The sequence below is a fragment of the Anoplopoma fimbria genome, chromosome 20, assembly GCF_027596085.1.
Source record: "Anoplopoma fimbria isolate UVic2021 breed Golden Eagle Sablefish chromosome 20, Afim_UVic_2022, whole genome shotgun sequence".
Taxonomy (NCBI): domain Eukaryota; kingdom Metazoa; phylum Chordata; class Actinopteri; order Perciformes; family Anoplopomatidae; genus Anoplopoma; species Anoplopoma fimbria.
Genome location: NC_072468.1, coordinates 3,137,131 through 3,156,329, shown reverse-complemented (window position 1 = coordinate 3,156,329; position 19,199 = coordinate 3,137,131). Strand labels below are relative to the sequence as shown.

Genomic DNA, 19,199 nt, shown 5'->3' with positions numbered 1-19,199 from the left:
GCAAACAATATAAATCTGCCTCACAGAGACTCTGGTATGGCTTGGACATGTTGGCAGCCTCCACTTCATGCTCCAGGTAGGACTGAATGACCGGTTGACTGACTGGTGTTGCAGTGGCTTACTGTTAAGCTTCGTGCTTGATGAGATTCACTGTGCAGTTGAGTTAGCAGTAGGCTGTCCAGTTTGACCACAGTGTTTCCCACTAGGAATTTATTTGTATAAGCTGATTTATGTTAAGCTTTGAGTCCATTAGGTCCTTCTAAAAAGACATTGTGTCAGTGCTTTGCTGGTTTGTATTGACTCGTTATTGACTGACTGAATAATTGACTGACTGACTGGTTAGTAGCCTTACTGAGGCTCTCTTAGTTCTCCAGTTATTTTTTGTCTCAATGTTGTTTTGTTATCACAGGTTTATTATCTATTTCCCACCTGGATTTGTTCTTGAATGAGAGTGGATTTGCATGAGTTCTCTTTTACATCTTTATGATTATTATTGTAGCCTGTTTTGTGTCATGATAAACGTGTACAGTGCAGTATGAAAGGCAGACTGGTGGTTGAGTGGGTGTTTTACTGTGTCAGCTATTCTTTCAGTGGTGTGCTTCAAAGGGTTGATAAAATAATTAAACTGTTGATTTTTATTCTTCTCGACTGTGTAATGCTCCTTTCACATCATTGAACGTATTTCCAGCTGAGATAAAAGATGTTTTGAAAAATATGATCACAAATATGTCACATATTGACCTCTGTCCTCTCCGTTTGTCCTTTTCTGTTTGCCAGAATATGACGGCCAGTTAGCCCCCGCAGGAGGATCTGAATCAGGCATGGCGTCATCTTCCTACTTGGAGCCCAACCTCAATCACTCCGCAGCGGGTGGTTGTGGGGTTAAATCCCGGTCTGGGATGCCTGGTGGCACCGGTGTTGGTACCAGTGGCTCTGCTGGAGGCCTTGAGCGCCCCCCTGGCTCCATGGACCGGGTTCTGAAGATCTTCCATTATTTTGAGACAAACAGTGAGCCATGCACCTGGGCTAGTAATATCAGGCACGGAGATGCTACAGATGTCAGGGTAAGACACACAAACTTTTTCTTACCTTTCTAGCCCTCCATAGTCAGCATTTCTCTGATTATCATTTGTGTCTTTGTTCATACTTTACTCTCATTTCAACAGGGTGTTATCCAGAAGATAGCGGAGATCCACAAATTGCGCTGTGTGTCCTCTCTGGGACTCCGTCTGACCCATCTGCACTCTGATGCGATCCACTGGTTACACCCTGATTTAGGCGTGTGTCACGTCAGGGAGAAATATGAGAAACAGCACCCCCAGGAGGAATGGAGGTAAGATTACAACAAGATTCAGTGGTTTACATTGTGTGCTTCCTCTCCCCATGTTCCCTTTTTCCATCAGGATTACTAAATCTAGCTGCAGATTGATACTTCTAGTTTATTTAAAGGGCATCCGTAATGTTGTGCTGACATCAAACAGCAAGCCAAGTAACATAGCATTACTTTATTCTCTCAAGAGGTGGAAAAGAGTGATAATACCATAAACATGTCAACTTTACAAATGCCCTATTGGGCTACAGAGGAGCCACACTTGTTTAGGCTACAAACATGCAAAACAAGAGTATTTATATTTTAATAAACCTATCAGAAATGCTACAGCTATATAACATTTGGTCCCAATGAAACCCTTTTATATTTCCAATAAACCTGAAACAAACTAATGTGAATCATTGTGAACAGCCAGTAAAAAATATTGCAACCAAGATTTTAATATTGCTCCCTTTTGCCAAGGTCCCTGTGTTGTTTTTTATTGAAGGAGAAAGTCTTTATATATAATGTGTTTTCTCATTCATCCATGGCGGATGACGTTTGCCTAAATTCAATTGGTCAAGGTGACTTCGTTGAACAGGTTCATGACTTGCATGTAGAGCTTTATTCTTCCCATGTATTTGATAACGTAGCCTTATATGTAATGTAAGGATGATCTGCTCTGTTTGATGAAGGGGAATGAGCTGCGCGTTATTTGAAAGCAGCTTTGTCTGTTTTCAACCTACACTCAAACTATGCTGGCGGCCTGGCACTTGGCATCTTCAGTTGATATTGTTAACAGCTCTTCTTACAATTCAGTCCTTTGTCCTGCAGTTGATGTGTAACACACAAAATCATTAAAATGAAATGAGTTCAAAATAAAGGAGTTGTTCACACTGCTAACAAGCAGCCGAGTGGCTCTGCCAGTGGTTGCAGCTTTGCCTCGGAGGGCGGCAGAGCTGCAAGACCGCAGGAGCTTCTGCTGCTGCCAAGCTATTGTTAGATCAGCAGAAGTAGCCCTGGGGATGGACTGACTCTATCTCACTCCCCTCTCGCTCCCTCGCGTGTTTCTCTTCGGTCTCGTGCGCAGCTCGCAGTCGCTCTTTTCACTTTGATCCTTCTCTCCATCCTTCTTTCTCATCTCTCACATCTGTGCTTTCTATCTTATCCATCTCTCTCTTTTCTCTCAAACACGCATCATCTTTCTTGTCACTCTCTCTTTTTGGTTCATTCATTATAGAACGAGGATGTTTTATTCATTTTGTCTTCAGCCTTGATTTCCTTTGTTATCTAACTCCAGGCCTGTCGCATCACAGCGGCTAAGAGCTCACTACTCTCCTGACCCATTTTATCTCCACTGTAGTCACTGCAATATGTCAGTCATAAAATGAAATGTCACCATAAACGATGATGGCCCATTCGGGTACTTCTGTGGCACAGTTAACTGGCAAGTGTAACAGCAGGAATTTCATAATGCTTTATGGAATTACAACGTTATCACTTTCAGTTAGCTCACTGACAGCAAAATGGGAAATTGCGTCTTACTGTGCCACCAGAGAGTAATATAGTGAGTAGAAAGGGCATCTTCCAACTTCAACACTTAGTCGCAAGCCCCTGTGTTGGCAAACAGCCAACTCTGCTGAAGTGACTTTGAGCAAGACATGGAATCTATTGCACCATGGGCAATATTGAGTAGCTAACATGCAATTTAACACTCCTGTGAAGGAAGAACGAGACCAATGAAGAAAATAGTGAAAGAAACAAGCACAAGAATTTTGTCAAGGCCCTCAATGTGTGCATGACCATTACTAGTTTCTGGCACCATACAGCAAAATCTGTATGGAGCAGAGCTGTATCATAAAGACAAAAATGACTTCTTGATCTTCTTCTTTGTAAAAAAGCCTTTTGATGATGTGCAACATATATCTATAGTTGTTTTCTTCTGTTCATTAGCTATAAAACAGTGTGACTAAAAAGTGGGATTTTAGTAATCAGGAACATGTAATGGATTCAGTGGTATACGCCCACATAACCAGGTTGGAAATGTATTGAGGTCTGTGTATGCGTCAGCTGTATGTATGAGTAAGCATGCTCCTTCTGTCTCTATACAGGCATTGAATATGGATTCTGCAGGTTTTTTATTCTTTGTGTAGGTGTGTGTGCCAACAGTATGCGTTTTTAGCCAAATTGTCTCTGTCATTCCCAGGTATGAGTTGCGGATGCGGTACCTTCCTAAAGGTTACCTCAGCCATTTCTCTGAGGACAAACCCTCGCTTAACTACCTCTATCACCAGGTGAGGCAACATGGCAGGATCACACAAAAAAGAGGACACAGAAAAAACATAATCTGGTTTTAAAGGGTATCTATCATTTTCTTGAACCAGTTCTTCCGTCATACAAGATCTGCTCTGCTCTGCTCACTTGCTCCCCGTCGCTTTATCATCTAACCAGGCAGACATGCCTTGAAACAAATTACTAAAAACATGCTTAACTGATACAATTCATTCTGCTCTTACAAAGCACTGCATAATAACTTTATCGTTACAGCAGTGTCATTATAAAATATTGGGCCTCATTCACTGATATCTTCCTGTGTACTTTCTGATATTTGTTCATGAGAAAGGAAAAGAAAAGTCTACGTCAGATTTAAGATGTGTTCTTAAACCACAGAATTGTTCGAACCTGTGTTCTTATAATGAAGAATCCCATTGTCATCGTAAATTGCTGGATCCAAACTTTTGTAAGGCTCCATGAGGACAGCTCTTGGTATCCTCAAGCAATCCCATAAGGGTACTCGTCACTCTCTGCAAATAGATCTACATTGTCCTGGAAGATGCGTTCCCTCCTCAGGGCACTCTCTGCATCATCTTGCAGCAGCAGTAAATATGCCATCTTGCAAGAAGGCCTAGGATGCAGAAAAAAGCCTACATTTGGCCTATAAATAGCCTGGTCAATCACTAATTATTGGATAGGATGTTGACAATAAAATTATAAAAAAATATTTTGAATGATAAAAATAGTATTGTAATTCAATGTATATATTAGTATAGGAGTGTAGGACTATAGAATTTAAGAAAAACAATTATTTTGCACTAACGTCAGCATTCAAATAATAAGTAAGTTCTGTTCTTACTTAAGAACAAATACCAAATTATAAAAATTGGTGAATGTCAGAATCTACATAAAACTGCGGATCATGAGTGGGTTTTAAGAAGAAACTCCTTCTAAAGAACGGTTGGTGAATGATGCCCATTGTTCTGCTGCACTGTGTTTATACAGGTAAAGAGTGACTACATGCAACATATAGCTGACCAGGTGGATCAAGAAGTTGCTTTGAAACTCGGCTGTTTGGAAATTAGGTGAGAAAAACACACATTTGTTCTCATGCCACAAGCGTGACAAAAAAAAATCAACCAATTATACTGTCACAGCTTATATCAGAGATGTTTTTCAGAATATGTGACCTAAAAAATCTATTTAAAATTGTTTTGCCTTCCTCTGTGAATTTTATAGGAGGTTCTTCAGAGAGATGCCAGGAAACGCCCTGGATAAGAAATCCAATTATGAACTATTAGAGTAAGACTGATTTTTATCTGGTTCACACTGTAAACCACATTGCCTTGAATTTAGATTCTAATATTGTAGATGTCAACTATTCAAAGATACATTTTTTCATTCTGTTATGTTTAGGAAAGACGTTGGTTTGAGAAGGTTCTTCCCCAAAAGCCTGCTGGACTCCCTCAAGGTGAGGACAAACTACTGTTAATGTAGTAAGGGGGGTCAGTGACTTTCATCTCCCTGACTAACCAGCCAAGGTCTCCCATTTAAGTTCCATTGCCAGATAACAGAAGTGGTGGAAATTTCGGCCTACTTAGTCGGATGGATGAGCTAATGGCTATTTGACCGACTGCTATTTGACCGACCGACTGGCAGGGAGACTAACGTGATGACTGAATGGATGTCTGGCTGAATGTCTGATAATCTGATAGTCTGGAATCGAGTTAAACGTCCTGTTGTCACTCGCTGAGTGCTTTGTCATTTCTTGGCTCTGAACCAACATTCTCCGAGAAAGATTTAACCATTGGAAATGTTTTTTTCTCCCACTGTATCAGGCGAAGACTCTTCGTAAGCAGATCCAGCAGACCTTTAAGCAGTTTGCTAACCTCAATGATGAGCAGAGCATCCACAAGTTCTTTGAGATACTCTCTCCCATCTACCGCTTCGACAAAGAGTGCTTCAAATGTGCTTTGGGGGTACGGCAATACTCAATTCATACAAACAAAAAGTGTTGCGTCTAAAGGGGAAAGGTGAAATCCATTCATACATTTTCCATACCTGAAAATGCATACAAATTCAGGAGGTGTGACCTATTCAGCATCTACAGGATAGAAAACATGTAGAGCAGAGTGCCACCTTTAATTTAAATTGCTTGTCAGAACCATAAAATGTGATGCTAGTAATTGCAGTTTTTTTGCATTTGCACATGTTCTGCTTCATATCACTATATTCTTCTTATTATCACATCATGTCATCTACAGAATGCAGACTTTTCTCTGTCCTAGAATGCATTTCATGTCACTCAGATGAGAACATTAAAATTGTTTATGCTATTAATATTGCAAGTTTCCTATGTTCCTATGTTTAGTAAATAATGCAGATGATGTGATGAAATGTGAAGTCTATTTTAATGCTGTATTTCTCCCTCTCCAGTCTAGTTGGGTAATATCAGTAGAGTTAGCAATTGGACCAGAAGAAGGAATCAGCTACCTCACAGATAAGGGCTCAATGGTGAGTAAGCACTGAAGCAACTCCTCTCACAAGGTCTAACTTTAACTCAGTCCTCAGTGAAGGTGTAGCTGTTTTAAAATTAACTTTCCTTGAATTAGCATTTGATTATTCCAGCTAACAGATGAACCAGTTCAATATTTTTGGTGACTTAAGATGTCTTTCAGCACTACTATTCACTGCAGTGGTGTTGAATGGTTACTACTGTATACAGCATGCTTATAATTTGAAGGCCAGATTGGAAATCTATCATACTGCCCTCTACTGGCTGCCCACTCCAGTAGACAGATTTTCTCTTGTCTCCACACTTGCCCACACAGTTAAAATGAGTCTTAAAATGCCAGCGGTCAGGTCATTTTTGATACAAAACAGATGATATGAGCAAGAGAGAGCCATATGTGATAAGGTGATGTGATAAGGAACATCTACACAGCTGCATTTAGGAGGTGCTGGCTGCAGTGACAACTCAAAATGCATGAAACAGCTGCACATATTTCTCTCCAGTGCATACATTGAGGTATTCAATTTCAACTGAATGATGACAGACTGTCAAAATGTCTTTAGATACTTTAATAAGTCGATATTGGAGCGTGTCCTGTTTGGCCTTCATACACACATTAAAATTCACTCTTGATGACGTTGTCTTTCTCATGCTCACTGTTGGCATTGTTGTATTTAAAAATAGAAATACATGACTAACTTGTACAATGGAAATATAAATAGTTGTGTGTATCTGTCTTTGTCGTTGCAGCCTACACACTTAGCTAACTTTAACCAGGTTCAGTCCATCCAGTACTCCCCTTTGGAAGAGAAGGACAGGAAAGGCATGTTGCAGCTCAACGTAGCAGGAGCTCCAGAGGTGAACACACACACACAAAACACACACACACACACACACACACACACACACACACACACACACACACACACACACACACACACACACACACACACACACACACACACACACACACACCTTGCCTACTTTATTCCTTGGCTTTTCAATTGCAGGGTGTGAAAATAGTACTGCCTGTCGTTTGGATATTGTTTGCAGTAATACATCATGTTGTATTTTGATTGTTTAAGAAGAAATATAAGTATGTAATTAACATAAAATAACATCTACTTGTTAAACATTGTACTTTAAGGTGTAGTAACAGCCAATCTGCAGTAAAGTACAATACAGGGAAATAAGGAAACAGCCCATGGGGAGGGTGGAGGCGGGTGTTGCCATCTGCACTTGAGTGTCGGTGTGAGTGTGTCTGTCGACAGTGGGCGTGTGTTAGCAGCAGGCCCTACTAGTGGAAAAGCATGTGTACATCAGTGCTAGAGTATCTGTGTAGAGATGTGTGTGTGTGCAGGACTGAATGAATGTATGTGTGCACTAGTAGAAGATGTTACCACTAATAAAGCTCTCATTGTGTCACTGTGAAGCAATGCTCTGTCCTACTTATCCTGCGTGTGTGTGCGTGTGTGCGTGTGTGTGTGTGTGTGTGTGTGTGTGTGTGTGTGTAGCCCCTCACAGTCACCACGGCATCGCTGACTACGGCAGAAAACATGGCTGACTTGATTGACGGCTACTGTCGGCTCGTCTCCTTAGCTACTCACTCCTTCATCGTCAGAGTCCACAAAGGTAGGAAGCACAACTACTCTTACACTTGTTTTGTGTTCACTGTACAACCACGTTTAGATATTTTGGGTCTATATCAGCATTTTAATGGTTCAGCTGTGTGCAGTTAATGATTATTGTGATCATTTCAATGTTGTCTGATTGTGGCTGATGAGGCCTTATGCTTGTCACTTTGAATAACTAACCAATGTTTAAGCTAGTCTTTTCTAAAAAATACATATGGATACGAAGAAATGGTTACAGTGATGTAGTTCTAACAAGAAGCAGTCTGTTCTGTGTCTAATTCCTGTGTTTATTTTGTGTCTGCAGAGGGGGACAGAGCTCTGCCGTCCATCCCAAAGTAAGTCAATGGACACATTTGGTCTCATTAGCTGCTTTATCAAGTAAAAACAAGGTGTCATTTTCCTTTCATACAAAGGGGGTTTTAGTTAAGGTTCATCTTTTAATTTCTTCCCTTTAACAAGCACAACTTTGTTTTTTGTCTTAAGTGATTTTTATGTCACTGCTTGTGATGGCAATAGTAGTTTTTCAGTCCTTTTTAGTCCTTGATTTGCCCATAGTGTGGATATAATATTCTGTATAAGTTATAGACATATGTGTTCTTTATTTTCTAAAGTTCAGCATTGAAAAGCTACACAGATGACAGGATGTGGGAGGATTCTCCATTCCTCTGGTTGCACTACTATCTTTATAGCAGCATCTGGAAGCTTTCGATTAAGGTTAATGTGAACCAAAAATGATTTTTGCATCTCTTTTTTCAGAGTATCAAATCATGAAAGGCGGATGGAAAAACGGATGGAAGGAGTACGGACCCGAGCCGTTTGTGTCTCAGGTATAAATCCCTGTCTCACTTTCTCCTTTCCTGTTGGTCTGTTTTTCCCCTGTTGTTTTCCCCTGTCTGTGTGCTGCTCTAAATGTCATGAGTGACAGCGACTGCTTACAGTTGGATAAAGGGTTCATAGATATGTGTTCGTACCCGTTTTCCCTCTATAAAGCCTCATCTGTGTGTCAAATGAAGAGCCCTTGTCTCGCCAGATGTCCCCATGGAGAGCTTGAGTCACTGTCACTCTTCCTCTTTCGTGACTGTCTACTGACCTCAGACTAACTCACAGTTACACAAAATTGAATGAAAATTTCCTTGAATATAGTATTGAGTAATTTAATAAAAATCTGTGACCTTATTTGCTTTTCTCTTAACAGTAAAACTAATGCTTCTTTCCCTCTGTGTGTGTGTTTCATGCTCCATGTGGCTTCTACAGGTCACGGTAGTGGCGATGGTAACATTTTTTCTATTAACTGCCCTGAATTAGAAACTAAATTCCTGCTTTCTGTGTTCATTTAGCGTACTGTATCTCTGTATCTGCCCGTAGCTGTTTTAGCCTTATCCATGACCAACCTGTTATTCTTCAACTTGTGTCTGTGGAAAGAATGAACGTTTCCATCACGCCCCTTTCCTATCCTCTGTCCGTCTCTTTCTCCCTCCCTTTATTGTACTAGTCTGTCCTACATTCCTCATGTGCAGCTGTTTTATAGTATATGAAAGTTTAAATTCTGGTGCATGTGTTTGGAATCCGGTATGGTGACGGTCTTTTGGAAAGGTACGTCTGTCTGATGATGGTGTGTTTCTGTTACTGTTGCCATTTTTGCTCTTTATTTGTCTGTGAAGGTGTGTTCACAGAATTTATGAGTTAAATATTTTACAGTGACAAAGGGTTTTAATTGCAGTATTTACTGAAAATCCAGGTGATACAAAGCATTTTCATATCGAAAATGAGACTTTTGGTTTCGTTGTGTCAGATGTTATTTGAATGCTGTCCAGGCGACTCAGCTAGTTGTATCAAAGTGAAGTTTTATATGTGAGCTTGTTGTCAACACTTTGTGTGTAACTAACTGAGACTTAATGTTTCTTGGCTCTTTTTCCCCTTCCCACTTTGCTCTGGCTCTACAGAAACGGATGACTATGCTGAGATCATAGATGAGGAGGACACCTATACGATGCCTTCAAGTAAGTATAAATACATGCACACAACCATTGTAGGCTGCTAATTTGATAAATGGAAAAAGGGACAGGTCGTCATTGTGCACCTGTGCGTTTGCTCTGGATATCAGTGGACCTCTTTGGACTTGTGCAGCATACTCTGTGTGTGTACAAGTGTCAGTTCATGTGTGTGCAGGTGGAAAGCTTGTTGAGGTGATGGAGAGAGGAATTTTCTGAGAAATTTGAGTTAGCACGTGCTTGTTATTATCAATATATGATTTTGTTGTGATAAAATTATCATATTAAATGATCTCCTATTCTCAGGCCTTATCTCAGGTCTGTAGAAGCCATGAATGTACACAATAACTAATGTATTGTTTAATGATGGGATTGGTATTGTGAACTGTTGCCCATCCCAATAAGTGTTGTATGAGTATGGAGAGTATCTTGAAATGTTGTAAATGAGCTGTTTTAAATGTTTCATTACTCTCCACCATATCGGAGAATTTAACGATACATTGGACCTTATTATAAATCAATTCAGGCTTTAGCTTTGATTTAAACTCTGTTTAGATTGGTGGACAAATGGTTCACAGGAAAAATAATGACAAAAACGTTCCGTAATGACATGTGGCAATCCTATAAAAGAGGAAACTGTTTGAACCACATCCTGCCTGTATATTATTAGGTCTGCAATCTGTATTTGCTTCAGTAAGTTGTCATCAGCTTCCTCAGATTGCTTGAGACATCCCGACACAATGTTTACGTTACAGTAAACATTTGACAAATGGCTCTATCTCTTGCTAGTCACTATGATGATAAGTGTTCATTGTGACAATTACATTAATGTACAGGTTCATCTGGCTCCTGTAGATGTAACTGCATTATTATTTGAAAACTTGAAGAGGGCCTGCTGTGCTGCAGAGTAATGCCTGTTCACCAGGTTTAGGGCTGTTGTTCATATTAAGCTCACCGCACTGCTAAACGGTAATGCTACACAAACAGCATTTAGAGGCAGTGGAGATCAGAGATATCACCTTAACACATGACGGGGAAAGAAGCCGGGACCGTTAAGTGACCGATATTTATTGAAAAAAACTCCCCATTTAACCTGCCTCAATATGTTTCCTGTGTATCACAAGCACAAGTTGTTCCATGCAATTAAATTTGAACATGGCTTTGCTTTTTTTTCATAGATTATAGATTTCACCAAAGTCCTGTGTACAGCTGTAAACACACAAACACATACAGAAAGAGCAAGCAAGCCGAACAGCATGCAGAAACCTAGATGAATCACTGTCACACCTACAACATGGCAATTGTTAGACTGCAGTCACAATTATGGATCTCTGTACTCACAGCTAGTTATTTCTGTCTCCTATCACTAACCCATTTTCCCAGAATACTATGGACTAGATCAAGGTAATGATTGGAACGCTCCATAAGTCTGGTTGTGTTTGTGATGACACTTTGATTTGGTGGTTGTTTTGATCTTTATTTTATGTTTGCTTGCAACTGTAAAATAAAACTGGATGTATTTCAGTACATGTACCCTGTTGATTTGACTCCCCCTCTGTGTATGTTTGATGTGCTGTCAGTTTTTGGCTGAATTGATGATAGCTTCAGAGCAGGACCCAAGTTGTTGGACAAGGATCTTGTGTTTTTTTTAAATATTAAAAATAAAAATAAGGTAAATTGTAAGGATCCATTTGACGTTTTATGCATTTAATACACCATTTAACCAGGCAAGTTGACTCGGAGCATGTTCTCTTTTACAACTTTGGCCTGGAGGAGGAAGTATAGTAAGAGGGAAGGGTTTAAATATAAACATTTTAAACCGAAACCACTAACAAACAGGGTAGTCCCACTCCATTGTTTAACCATAATGATCGACTTCTCTATGATCAGGTTACATGAGCTGCATTTAGAGGCAGGGCACACAGGCATTAATTATGGCCAACTGTACATTTTTGTTACTGTATGTTGCAGCCTCATTTAGTCTTTTTCCAACTACCGGTATTTTATTGCACAGCATAGTTGTCTCTAAAGCTCGCACATGCGCTGGACATTTCACAACTGAAAACCGTATAAAAGAGAAGTCAGAGATTTCTCAAATGTGCTTATGTATGCTATATTCATCTGCTGATTACATGGACAAAGTCAGGTCAACAGTGTCAGCAAACCACCAGCATTTCAACAGCCTGCAGTTAACAGACCTTTTGATTCTTATTTTCTTAAATCTGAAAATAAAACAAATTCATTTTATTAGCTCACTTGACAGAAAGTAAAGAAGAAATTTGACTGACTTTAATAAGATAAGATAAGATAAGATAATCCTTTATTAGAGCGGGGAAATTTGCAATTAATAACGGAGATACAAATTATTTTTGGACAAAATAAATGTACCGCTGGTTCTAAATCACCCTGTGAGATTTTAATTCCTGTCAATTATTTCCCACTATTATACAAATCACCTGACTTTATCCATAATACATTTGATTACATGTGGACTTTCATGTTCATTTAAAATCATATAAACATTGAGTGTTCCTGGCTGTTGTTCGTGTGTCACATGGCATGTCTGGCTGTAGATTGCTGGTGCTGTTGTTGCATGCTGTTGACATTGAGCTATGCTGATTGTAACAAAACTAAGCTTGTCAGAGAAGTAATGTGGATTATTCATCTGGAAATTCAGGGTAATTAGATTTGAATGGCAACGATGGCAGTACAAAATATCTGTTTCCAGAGTTGTGTCTCCTTTAAATGCTAATTGCGTCTCATTTGTAAGATTTACTGGAAGAATTGTTTCAAAAATTGATAAATGACACAATCGGTTTTTCCTTTTTAAGCCATTAAAGGCATATTTAGTACTCTGACAAGCTTGTTAAATGGAATGACTTACTATGAAGTGTATATGTGGGCACTGATGTGATGGTCTTCTCTGTTTGTGTGTCTGTATCTGTGTGTTCATGTCTATGTCTATTGTGTATATATAGCACGGGACTATGAGATTCAGCGAGATTGTATTGAGTTGGGACGCTGCATAGGTGAGGGTCAGTTTGGAGACGTCCACCAAGGAGTTTACATCAGCCCGGTACGTACAGAAGTCTCTTTCTCTCACACACAAGCTTTTAATATCTGTAGCTCTGGATTTATGGTAGCTTTATATCTGAATAATCTAATTAAAATAATCCAGTATACATGGTCTTTAACAAGTGGTTGACTGCAAAATGTGTAGCATTAAACCATTAACTCACATGACAATCACGTCTGTAGACATGTGACATGTGTACAGTACCAGTCAAAAGTTTTGGACACACCAATGGTTTTTCTTTCTTTTTTTTCTTTTCTTTTTTTCTACATTGTAGATTAATATTGAAGACATCCAAACTATGAAGGAACACATATGGAATTATGTGGTAAACAAACAAATGCTCAACAAACCAGAATATGTTTTATATTTTAGATTCTTCAAAGTTGTTGAATGAGAAGGTGTGTCCAAACTTTTGACTCGTACTGTATGTCATTAATGCAGTCAATTACTCACCTCTTTTGAAGCTAGACCAAAAAGAATCAACTGAACTTGAACTCACCTCACAATAACTGCTATATACAGTATAGCTGTAACAAAAGAAAATGCTAGGATGGGCTTGGCACTCAATAACCATGCTATACTTACACCTTTCATATTCTTTTTTCAATGGTTGATACACATATTCTAAATTTAGCTGAATATAGATGCATCTGATGAAATGCTGATCATGCGGTTTACTTGGGTCTGTTTCTTGTAGGAGAACCCAGCCCTGTCTGTGGCAGTGAAGACGTGTAAGAACTCAACGTCCGACAGCGTCAGGGAAAAGTTTCTCCAAGAAGCATGTTAGTTTAGCAGTTATTCACTTTCATTTTTGCCTTTTAGTACAGAAAAACCTTCAAGCTGTTTGTGAACTGACCCGCCACTCATCTTTCCCTGCAGTGACCATGCGTCAGTTTGACCACCCGCACATTGTAAAGCTGATGGGTGTCATCACAGATAATCCAGTCTGGATCATCATGGAGCTCTGCACGCTCGGAGAGGTAGGACCCTCAAGAATATATACGGACAGTTTCTGCTAATTTACATGTATGTGTGCATATGTTTAAAAGCCTATTTAAGTAATCACAGTAAACCTAGGGCTCATTTTTCAGTCGTTGTTAAAAAAAAAAGAGCGAAGATGTCTTTTTTTAAAGTCTGATTGTAAATAAGATTAGAAATATCATCGACAGTGCAAACAGCTGTGTTTTAAATTATTTTGAGTATCTATGTAACACAATTAGCGCTCATTTTTGTTTTCAGTTATATTCTTCTCTTCACTTTGTATTACTGTATTATTCTGAGCTGTGTCGACTTTAAACTTTAGTGAGCAGTGTCTTCTTGAAGCATAAAACACAATAAAAATGTGGAAGCGTCAACAAGTCATTGCTCTCGTTCATGTCTGTTTGTCTTTGTTTTTTTCTCTCCGTCCTCCATAGCTGCGGTCATTTCTCCAGGTGAGGAAGTACAGTCTAGACTTGGCCACTCTCATCTTGTACTCGTACCAGCTCAGCACGGCACTGGCATATCTGGAGAGCAAGCGCTTTGTGCACAGGTATGCATTAGGGTCTCCTAAACCCTCATAATACCAGAATATTTTAGACTGATAAAATGTAATATTCCACGACAAAATAAATAGTAATGCAAAGTGGACAGACTAAAATAACATAACATATGAAATTGTTGATAATTTATGTAAACCACAGCCCAGTGTTGCCACCTACTGGAGGAATTACAATTACATATGTATGTCCTGCTTTAAAATAAGGAGATTTATTGTGATATTGGGGAAAACATTGTCATTGATTCTTTGTGGATGTCTCATAAAGAATGATGGATACTAGTGATCTTATCATGCTGTTTTTTCACAAGCTACATAAGAGATGTAAATTTATACTTCATGTGTCAAACGTCCGATCATGTAGATACACAGAATAAATCAAAGTGTCTGGAATTTCTACCCAATTTGATTTGTCCTCCTCAGGGATATCGCCGCACGGAACGTCTTGGTGTCTACAGTCGACTGTGTAAAACTCGGGGACTTTGGTTTGTCTCGATATATGGAAGATAGTTCGTATTATAAAGGTAAATACAAGACCTCTATACACGCACAGTGTTCCCATAATTGCGCACTTCACTGTCTCCTTTTAACTGTCTTTGGTTGGTCATAACACATGGAAGAACATTTTTCACCATTATTATTAATTGAACTGAGTTGATCATTAGAGTGTAACACAGCTCTCCTGATTACTGTTTTTCAGCATCTAAAGGTAAACTACCTATTAAATGGATGGCTCCAGAATCCATCAACTTCAGGCGATTCACCACAGCCAGCGACGTCTGGATGTTTGGTGAGTTTAAGTCTTTGTTTTTTATTCCTTTCTTCATTTCTGTGACGGTTTTGTCCCGATGCTTTCAGGTTTTCTGATTCTGTTTTACTCTTCACTGTCTGCCTTTTGCAGCATTTAAGAGCCAACAGGTGGCTGTCTCAGTCTCATGGTGAGTGAGTTTTTATGTTTTCTCTCTTTCCATAGGCGTCTGTATGTGGGAGATCCTAATGTTCGGTATCAAGCCTTTCCAGGGTGTGAAGAACAACGATGTCATCGGCAGGATAGAGAACGGCGAGCGACTGGCGATGCCCCCTCAGTGCCCTCCTACTCTCTACAGCTTGATGACAAAGTGTTGGTCGTATGATCCCAGCAAGAGGCCACGCTTCACTGAACTCAAAACACAACTGAGGTATTTAATGGAGTGTGGATGGAGTGTCTTTGTGTGTCTCTGTGAGTGTGAGCTATTTGGGGTTCAGTGTCTTGCTCAAGGTCACAAACCACCAACGCTCCTATCTCGAGTGCGATGCGAGAATGATAAATTATCATTATTATCTGTACATGCTTTACCTAAGGTGAAGAAGCATAATACATATGTTTCAAGTGTACCAGGCATTGTTTTTCCTGCATAGTAAGCTTTGGGTGTTATGTATTGAGCAAAAGAGGCGACAAAGAATGATGCGTCTTGTGGAAAAAAAAGATCGGTTGGCACATTGTTTACTTTTCGTTTAATAAAATTGCACTTAAAAATTAAAAATTCAGCCTCCCCCAGATTACCCCCAGAAACACAGCCCATCTTGATTTCAGCATAACAATAACAGTAGTTTCAGTTCAAAATATTACTTTCAATCTTTTAAAAGTGAAGTTGTGATATTCAATCAATTCTCTGCAAATTTCCCAGTCGTAGTCAAGAAAAGGGAATGTGCCACAGTATACGATATTTCCAGGTTGTATGTTTCCTTACGCCTTCCTAACAGCAGGTGTCACTGTTTGTACTAGTAATCTAACAAGGTGAATGTTGCATACATAGAGCTACAGTAGATATTATACATTTAAAATCTAGCAACATATTACGGCCTTTGTCAATGGCTTCTGGTCAAACATCAGACCAGAATTAACTATTAAAGATGGATAAGATAAGACTGGATCATTTCATTGTCTTTGCAGGGAGGCTTTTTAGTCTGCTCTAAAACATTTTTTAATAAATGATAATGATCTTTAATAACGGGCATGGACATAGTGGGAAGTCATTTCTTGCGTAAGACCTATGTGTGGTGAGAGGATACTGGCCATAGATGTTATATTATGTGTCACTCAAAACTGCATTCTATGGATGAAAATCAAATATACAAATGTTTAACACATTTTATGAATATCCCAAACATGCTGATTTTTAACAGCAGTTATTGCATGAAAAGTATTATATCTTGCCCATACCTTCTCTGCAGCCGTGTAATATACATCCAGCCTTGAACTATTTGGGCTGTGCTGAGGTTTGCCTAGTTTTGCTCGATTCCATTCAATTCTAAATGGCTTTCACCTTTAAGGGGGTTTGCTATTGTTCACATCTATACTGAACAGATAATGTAGGATTCCTAGAACATGTCTACCCTTGTTTGTATATAAACACAGTTATTACATGGTTCAATTTTCTCAAAATTAAAGTGAGAGCCAACACTTTAATATTATAGTGATTGTTTCTTTTCAAATGGAGTGCAGAGCCAAAATAAAACTTTCGAAATACTTGATACAGACTGCACTTCACCTCCTGTTTGGGCTGATGATAGCATAGTTGGCATGGGTAACAGAGATGTGATGACGACAGAGATAGATTGAATCAGATATCTTGTTCGTGCCTTGCTTCCTTGTTAAATGATTCATGACTACCTTGTAACTAGCTTCGAGCCTCGAGACAGATTTGCAATCAGAGAGATCTTATCTATCAAGTGACTGGTCTGGCATGTTGTGATCTCATAACTCTGAGCCCGACAACACTGTACGCAATTTAAACACTGTTGCATAAGAATGGCATCACTGATATTCTCCTGATATTTCCCTTTACAAAAAACTCTATAAATGTTTGATGATTTATGCCAGGCAGTGTGGAATTAGTGTATGTGATTATAATTGACGCTGATCAGGATGCTAACAGCAAAAATGACTCCCCCGGCTCTCAGATCATCATACACAAAACAGGCAAACCCGCATGTTGAATTGAAGTAAATGTGACATATGTTGATGTATTTAATGCTTGATAAAAACGTATGCTGTTATCCGGTAACAGAGTTTCTGTATCAAGAGATACACTTTTAGTTTAAATCAAACACCCTCCTTCTGACAACCAGTGAAACTAAAGTGTGTGTTTAGTTAAGTAAAATTGGTAAAGTTTTTCAAAGGCAGAATTGAATGAGAGTAAGCACTATTTCTTTCAATTTTGTTTTCAAACAGAGATAAACAGGGGTACAGAAGGAGTAGAGCTTCCTCCAGCCACCATGAATCAACGATTCATAATCATTCAGACATGAACAGACCTGCAGTTTTTTGGAAGTGATGATTCGGCTGATGGAAAGATAGACCGTCATAACAGGAGTGCTGGTGGTAATGAAATAACTACAGTCTGAGTTTTAGAGTGGGCCGCTGTAAAAGTACAACTAGAGTGCAAACTGAAACTCTACAGTAGGTTTTCCTTCGGGACATGTACACTACCACTTCTCTCTTTTTTATTTCTTTTCAACTCTGAGATGTCTAAAATGGCAGTCCAGTGTGTTATGTATAAAGATACCCACAGCAAATATATTTATAAATAAATCAAAATAATTGGATATAAACTTTTTTCTCACACACAATGATCCAATCCCCATCCTGCCAACATGACCATGGGGCACTGTAGGTTTGGTTTTCACTCAATACATCTGATTTATTTGCTTCATTGGTCTATGTTAAAGATTACGCTCTTTTATTATTTTTTTAAATGACAATCATATTCGAGATGTAAGCTTCATTAACTTTACACAGAGAGGAGTTACATATTTTTGGATTTCAACAAAATAGCTAATTAACCTTAACAGATTCTGCAGATTAATGGAGCAAATATGTTATTATTATCTACTTCTGTATGTCAGTTACACATAAGACATATTAATGTAGTTTGAGTTGCTAATTTAAATGAACTATGTTTATATTATGATACAATTTAGTCTAGACATAACATTGACTGTAAGTGAGTAAGTGCAGTCCAAAGATATTTCCCCAGTTATGTTTCCTATCATGTTTCTTATCATTCAGAACTGAATTCAAATTTGAAAAGTAGTTAGAATTGACCTAGTTTGAGTTCATATCATTAATGTTGAAGCTTAAAACATTTAACACAAGTTAAACAACACGAGCAGCACAGCAAGATGCCAACATTGTTTCCTGCTACATGCACATTCTCTCTCTGTCTTGTTCTCTTTCCCTCTAAGAATCAGAAACAGGAGAATAAGAGTGCATATTTAACTCCTGTGGTTTTATGAGTTTGCTTAAAACCAGCATGACTCACACCTTAAATTCCACCTTGATTACACTTTTAATGTTCTTAATGTCAGCTTTCTGCTATTTCTCCCAGTTCTACTCCTCTTCGCCTCCTTTTCAAACTCTTTTTGTTCTCTTTATTTGTATCCTCTCCTCTTGACCTCTTTGACCTTTTCATTGTGTCCTCCTGATCAAGGAGATCTGCTCATTAGTCTGACACGTGTACAGTATGTTTGTGGTTGTATGTTTTTATGGGCATAAGTATTGAAAGTACATATGAACTGCATTTGAGTGCTAATGTGATAAAATCAAGAACATTTATTTAAATTCTCTGTGAGATTTTGGCATGAACAAATAGCGAGGAACCCCTAATGTGCCTCATCCAGTGTCTTGGAAACCAAGTCAATATTGACCACGTAAACTATGGTCACTGGCTATTATTAGGGAAAAGTCATGCCATATAAGGTTATACAATTTGGTCTAGTTACGGTCTGGATGGCTTTTATAGCATAATATCAATTATAGGTCTCTCCTGCCAAATATGCAGCTCTCAGCTACTACTACAGTTTTCCTAGACGTTGGCCCAACGT

At 38.9% G+C, this 19,199-nt stretch overlaps 1 protein-coding gene across 2 annotated transcripts in view; it reads left to right on the top strand.

Moving 5' to 3' along the window:
• Positions 1 to 19,199, top strand: part of LOC129109785 (focal adhesion kinase 1-like) — a 60,367-nt gene that overhangs the window by 19,039 nt on the left and 22,129 nt on the right. For both annotated transcript variants that reach the window (XM_054621918.1, XM_054621917.1), the window contains exons 3-22: positions 778 to 1,064; positions 1,167 to 1,333; positions 3,516 to 3,603; positions 4,589 to 4,668; positions 4,823 to 4,885; positions 5,000 to 5,054; positions 5,422 to 5,562; positions 6,020 to 6,097; positions 6,846 to 6,953; positions 7,610 to 7,727; positions 8,034 to 8,064; positions 8,486 to 8,556; positions 9,673 to 9,729; positions 12,699 to 12,796; positions 13,494 to 13,578; positions 13,676 to 13,776; positions 14,212 to 14,327; positions 14,757 to 14,857; positions 15,034 to 15,123; positions 15,307 to 15,511. In XM_054621918.1, coding sequence (XP_054477893.1) covers positions 822 to 1,064; positions 1,167 to 1,333; positions 3,516 to 3,603; positions 4,589 to 4,668; positions 4,823 to 4,885; positions 5,000 to 5,054; positions 5,422 to 5,562; positions 6,020 to 6,097; positions 6,846 to 6,953; positions 7,610 to 7,727; positions 8,034 to 8,064; positions 8,486 to 8,556; positions 9,673 to 9,729; positions 12,699 to 12,796; positions 13,494 to 13,578; positions 13,676 to 13,776; positions 14,212 to 14,327; positions 14,757 to 14,857; positions 15,034 to 15,123; positions 15,307 to 15,511 — 2,096 coding nt within the window. In that variant the 5' untranslated portion in view covers positions 778 to 821. The remainder of the gene's footprint in view (positions 1 to 777; positions 1,065 to 1,166; positions 1,334 to 3,515; positions 3,604 to 4,588; positions 4,669 to 4,822; positions 4,886 to 4,999; positions 5,055 to 5,421; positions 5,563 to 6,019; positions 6,098 to 6,845; positions 6,954 to 7,609; positions 7,728 to 8,033; positions 8,065 to 8,485; positions 8,557 to 9,672; positions 9,730 to 12,698; positions 12,797 to 13,493; positions 13,579 to 13,675; positions 13,777 to 14,211; positions 14,328 to 14,756; positions 14,858 to 15,033; positions 15,124 to 15,306; positions 15,512 to 19,199) is intronic.